General features: G+C 36.2%; 1 protein-coding gene across 1 annotated transcript; it reads left to right on the forward strand.

The window, feature by feature from the left end:
• Positions 1 to 2,528: 2,528 nt before the first annotated feature.
• Positions 2,529 to 4,548, forward strand: LOC106104866 (cytochrome P450 6B5-like). The gene is made up of 2 exons (XM_013285056.1): positions 2,529 to 3,877; positions 4,073 to 4,548. The coding sequence occupies exons 1-2, from the start codon at positions 2,548 to 2,550 to the stop codon at positions 4,240 to 4,242; spliced, it is 1,500 nt and encodes a 499-aa protein (XP_013140510.1). The 5' UTR covers positions 2,529 to 2,547; the 3' UTR covers positions 4,243 to 4,548.
• The last annotated feature ends 1,488 nt before the right edge of the window (positions 4,549 to 6,036 follow it).

Below are 6,036 nucleotides of genomic sequence, written 5' to 3' on the forward strand. Positions count from 1 at the left end.
TTAGGGATCCATATGAAGGTGACATAGGCGCCAACACATTTGAAATTTAGTAGGGATGGGTTGTGTAAAATCAGTCATGAATCTTATCTATTTTAGATTTTTATTCTTACAGAAGTTTGAATCGATAGATTTATAGTTATAACTTATGAATTTAAAAAAAACACTGTATTCTCAAATTAATAATGACCATAACAAATAATGAGAGTAAATAAATGTTTATTACTACTACAGCCGTACGTAATCGAATTGGATTTCGCTATTATTTCTATAAATTCTCTACACTACTAATCAATACTAGAATTGTCCTATAAATTAGTTAATAAGAAAATAATAATTTTAGTTGTGTTCGATAATTATTTAAACCGAATATCGATAGTTCAAATTTGTTCGCTATGCTTGTTTGTTTCGTCACTACGATAACTGTCTATTAAGTATGGCATTTGCCTTCATAGACACTGAATTCGATACTTCATATGCGTCATTTATCAAACTAATCTATTTTATTTAGACAAACTATAAATTCACTATTAAATGTAGTGACGAAATTAATGTTAATTGTCACCTTATATGCTTATTAATTTACTGCAAATAAGGATTTTTAATTAATTTTAGTATTGTTTAATTTATGGACGTACTATGATAAAATTAATAACAAGTATTGAAATAACAAGGCGGACGTAGATAAAGTGTACACCAGTGGTAGAGTGCGCTTTAACACCTTCGCACGAATCTTGGCTATCTTGGCTTGAAAATCTTGGCTCGCCCGGTGCAATACTATAACCACACAGAATACAGCCGTGAAGTGAAAGCAATTCCACGTTTCGTTAGATGAATGTAGCGCCGGACGCCTAATATTAGTCCCTTTCCTTTCCCACCATTTGCTTATACGGAAAGGATGAAAAGGGAAAGGGGATTTAAACGTAGAAGAGGAATAGAAAGGGGAAATATCCTCTTTATATCCGTCTCCTTTTTCGTTGATTAACGGTAACGCATCGAGGACCGCTTCGCTTTCTCGGCCAGTTCAGGCTCGCTCGCTTGCCACCTTATAACAAAAAATAGCAGGTTCAAAGAACAAAAGCACAGTAAAGTATATTGCGGAAATTAAATGAAAAACCAGAAGAGAAATGAAATTATTTGTTTAGCTACACAGTGTGTATTTTTTTGTTGTTGTAAGACAGTTTGTTTTTAATTATTATCTATTCTTTTTATAATATTTGTCTTTGTTTTGTCATGTTATTGGTAGAGATATCAATTCCTTGTCCAATGTTTTAGAAACAATGTCTGATAAAGCATGATTTTGTAAGTTTTTTGTATTCAGAATTTAGTTATCATAATTAATAGTATATATGTCGCAGGAAGCTATAAATTGATTGTTGCTTTATGTGTAACAAACGTTATTGTCTTAGGTTTTAATATTGTTTAAGATAATTTAATTAATTTAATTCCTTTTTTTCTCGAAAGTAGAAACTCGATGTCATTTGTATTTAGTTCTTTGTAAAATTAAAAGTACGTCAACTTGCATACGACCAATAAGAGCAGAGCAAGCGGCTCGAGTGGCCTTTATTAGCTCGAGCGGGGTCGAGGCGCAGTTCAGTGCTTAGAGGGCGACGTTTGTAGTGACATGTTGTGGTGCGTGTTGGCAAAGTGGCGAGTCGATTGAGGAGAGTAGTGGTAGTAGAAGTACGAACAGGTGCCACGAACCCGCTGCTCGGTCTTGCTTGTTGATTTGCTATGTGATAAGTGTAGATTCCGAATTAAATTGTGTTAATCCGTGTCTCTAGTGTTTTAATGCTCGCACTTCACCCAAATGACGCCCACGAAACCAAGACTCGGTAGCAATGATGTCGGGAGAAAGACCCAACTCCGACATATACTTAAAATATTCCCTTTTTTTAGACATTTTTGTTTGAGCAAATTACAAAATGAATAAAAAATCAAAATGTCTGTTGATTTTCTTAGATAAAAATCTTGACTAACATTGTTTTTTTATAAGTGTATATTATAAGGTGGCAAACGAGCAAGCGGCCACTCGAATCCACCGAAATGGAAAGCGACCGCTGCCCATAAACATCCGCAATTGCAGATGCGTTGCCTACCCTTAATCGACGAAAGAGGAGACGCACATAAACAGAATATTTCCTGTGCGTCTATTCCGCCGTCAAATCCACTTTTCCTTTCCATCGTTTTCGAGAAATGGGTGGCAAAGAAAAGGGACTAAAATCAGGCCTCCGGCACCACACTCATCAGACGAAACGCGGAATTGCTCCCACTTCCCGCCCGACTTCTGTGTGGTCGTGGTAATTATAATTTTTAATCAATCTCTGACGTCACGACGACTTGACGCCTTATACTACTTCTTAATAAAGACAATAAAGTAAAACAATAATATTTTGTTGCGATAATTCTTTTTTTTTTTGTCATTATTACATAGTTACTTAGCTAGCGTGATTGGCAAATTTTATGTGGATAAAACCTATGTATATATTTAATGAACAACAAAATGGCCGCTATTAAGTGGTTTTCTTCAGCGGAGAAGTGATCAAAAATATGTACTCTGTACTAGTTGTGGCTACTTTGGTCGTCACGATATACTTTTACTTCACCAGAACATTCTATTACTGGAAGAAAAGAAATGTCGTTGGACCAAAACCGCTCCCGTTCTTTGGAAATCTGTTTGATTCGGTTCTCAGACGAGAACATATCATAACGGTCCTACGAAATATTTATAATGCATTCCCTAATAAAAAGGTGGTCGGCATCTTCAGAATGACATCACCATCCTTAATGCTGCGTGACCTGGATGTTATCAAACACGTTTTGATCAAAGACTTTGATATGTTCTCCGACCGAGGAGTTTCATTCAGTGATGAAGGTTTAGGAGTGAATATGTTTCACGCAGACGGTGATAGATGGAGAGTACTGCGGCATCGTTTCACACCACTCTTCACGTCAGGAAAACTGAAGAACATGTTGTATCTGATGACCGATCGAGGAGACAAAGTAATGAACTACATCGACCAGATATGCGACAAACAACTGGAACAGCCAATTCATCTCTTGCTTCAAAAGTTTACAATAGGTTCGATTACAGCTTGCGCCTTTGGCGTTGATCTAAATGATGAGATGATGAAGACATTAGAAAAAATTGACAAAATAATGTTTAATACCAATTACGGTGTAGAATTGGACATGATGTACCCTGGTATTTTGAAAAAATTCAACCGATCGCTCTTACCGGAGATGATCAGAAAATTCTTCTACGATCTTACAAAAACCGTTTTAAACCAAAGAGGTGGAATGCCGACGAATAAAAAAGACTTTATTGATTTAATTTTGGAATTAAGACAGAACAAGATAATAGAGTCATTCAAAAGGAATGATGATGAAGATGTTAAGACTCTTGAGATGACGGACAGTGTTATTGCAGCGCAGACATTTATTTTCTATGCTGCTGGCTACGAAACCAGCGCGTCCACCATGACTCACCTGTTCTATGAATTGGCACTGAATCCTCAGATACAAGAGATACTCATTGCAGAAATAGATGAGGTTCTGAAACGTCATAATGGCGAAGTAAGTTACGAATGCTTGAGTGATATGAGATATCTTAACCAAGCATTTGATGAAACTTTAAGGAAGTATCCGATCGCGGATATATTATTGCGCAAGGCTAAAGTTGATTATAAACTTCCTGGTACTGATGTTACTATTGAGAAAGGGAAAATGGTGGTTTTATCCAGCTGGGGAATACATCATGACCCAAAATACTACCCCGACCCAGAGAAATTTGACCCTGAACGTTTTAGTCCAGAAAACGAAAAAAATAGACACCCCTGTGCCTACTTACCATTTGGAGCTGGACCTAGAAACTGCATAGGTATGTTGAATTATTTATATGTATATGCACAAGTCTTGATAATGTAGCAACAATTCTTATTGTTACACTATTTCCCATTAGTGTGGCAATAAGCATGTAAAAATATTAAAAATGATGTAACGTTTTTAAAACAGATGCCCTACATTTTTATAACAATTTCAACATTATAAAAATGTCCTATTTTTAACCTTTCAGGTATGCGGTTCGCAAAATTGCAATCTCAAGTGTTCATAGTGAAGTTTCTGTCGAAATACCGCGTGGAGCTCTCAAAGAGCACACCGTCGGAATTGAAATACGATCCCATGCGTATACTACTGTACCCCAAAGGAGGGTTATACTTGAATGTTGTGCGCAGAGCTTGTTGAAAATAAAACAAGCACAATGTGTCATTAAGAATCAAGTGTTTAAGAAAAATCACATAAAAGAAACTATATCCTGATATTCAGGGTAGAAGATTAACCTAATTGTCAAAACTGGTTTCTTTGTTTAAACTACAGAACGTTACAATCGAATTCATGAATCCTCATACATAAAACATACAAATGCAAGAAGCAGTCCCCTTCTGAAATACGAGTCATCATCACCAACTCACTATATGTACGTCCCCACTGAGGGGCTCGGAGCCTACCCTAATACGGCGTGACTAGGCCATAGTCAACCACGCTGGCCAAGTGCGGGTTGGTTGACTTCACACATATCTTTGAATTTCTTCGCCGATTTGAGCAGTTTGCATCATGATGTTTTCCTTCACCGTAAGAACGTCGGGTAAATTATGTATAATACATATGAAAATTCGAAAAATCGAAAGTCACATTGGTACATGGCGGGATTCGAACCCAAGACCTGTAGATTACAAGTCAAGTGTTCAAACCACTGAGCCACCGACGATCGAAATACGAGTACGAGGGTTTAATTAACGTACAAAGTGTTTGAACAATGATGACATTTGGAAGCGGTGTCCAATCGATGAAAACCTATTTCTAGCTGATGTACAAGGTTTTAACGGATATATCATAATGTAATACAAGTATAGCGACTGGGGGCCTAAAATTGGAATGGAGGTTACCGGAAGCTGGGGTGCTCTTCATCCAGGAATAACAAGGACATGCGGAACGCTGGAAGTTGGATGAAGAGGAATACCTATGTCCAGCAGTTGACAGATTTGATACAATTTCGGTGTTGCTTTTTTTTAGTTTTCAATATACAGAAACAAAATTGCTAATTAAAATTAAAATTTCACAAGAATGTTTTACTATTTATCTTACTTTATTTTACGAGTATGGATTTAATAATATAAAAGTTGTTTTCTATGTAAAGGACTAAAATTAGGCCTCCGACACACTGATCAGACGAAACGCGGAATCGCTTCCATTTCACGCCTGTCTTCTGTGTGATCGTGGTATTACACCGGGCGCGCCGGCCCATTCGTGCGAAGATGTTAAAGCGGGCTCTACCACTGTTAAAGCTTTAGACAAGAATGTATTTTATTAAGTGTTATCTCAGTAGAATAGAAATAATCTTCGTATATTAATTTGTTTAGTTTCTTGCGACAATTAATTGCTGGCTTAGTTAGCCTACTTAGTTGTCGTGTTTAAAATTTGTTAGAAAAATATTTTGTTTGATCTAAACCACTAAGTGATCGCAGACTTGGTCAGCGTCATCAATTGAAAGAAATAGCCATAGTATTATATAATATAATACCTGCAAAATTGGTCTGGTTCTGAGATAACAAATGCAGCTATTCAACAGACTTAAATTTTGAAAATAGGATTTTTACAAACGAAATTTGATTTTTTTGTCAATATTATATACTGATATTCCATATTACTTTAAGTAATTTACTTAGAAACTAATTGACAAAGTCATGCCTTATCAGCTCTTATAAACAAAACATTCGACATAAAATTGATATCTCTAAGAATGACAAGACAATATGAAGACAAATAAAAAATTACAGATAACAAATAAATTGGTTTAATCACCGCAATTTAATTCCAATTTGAATCATGCTTCATACTATTATAAATGCGAAAGTTTAGATAGATGGATGTTTGTTAGAGTTTGTAGCCTAAACGGCTGAACGGATTTTTTTTTTTTATAACATAAGGTGGCAAACGAGCAAGCGGCCACCTGAATCCGCCAAAATGGCGAAGTGACCG

This window comes from Papilio polytes, unplaced genomic scaffold, assembly GCF_000836215.1.
Source record: "Papilio polytes unplaced genomic scaffold, Ppol_1.0 DF823399.1, whole genome shotgun sequence".
Classification (NCBI taxonomy): Eukaryota; Metazoa; Arthropoda; class Insecta; order Lepidoptera; family Papilionidae; genus Papilio; species Papilio polytes.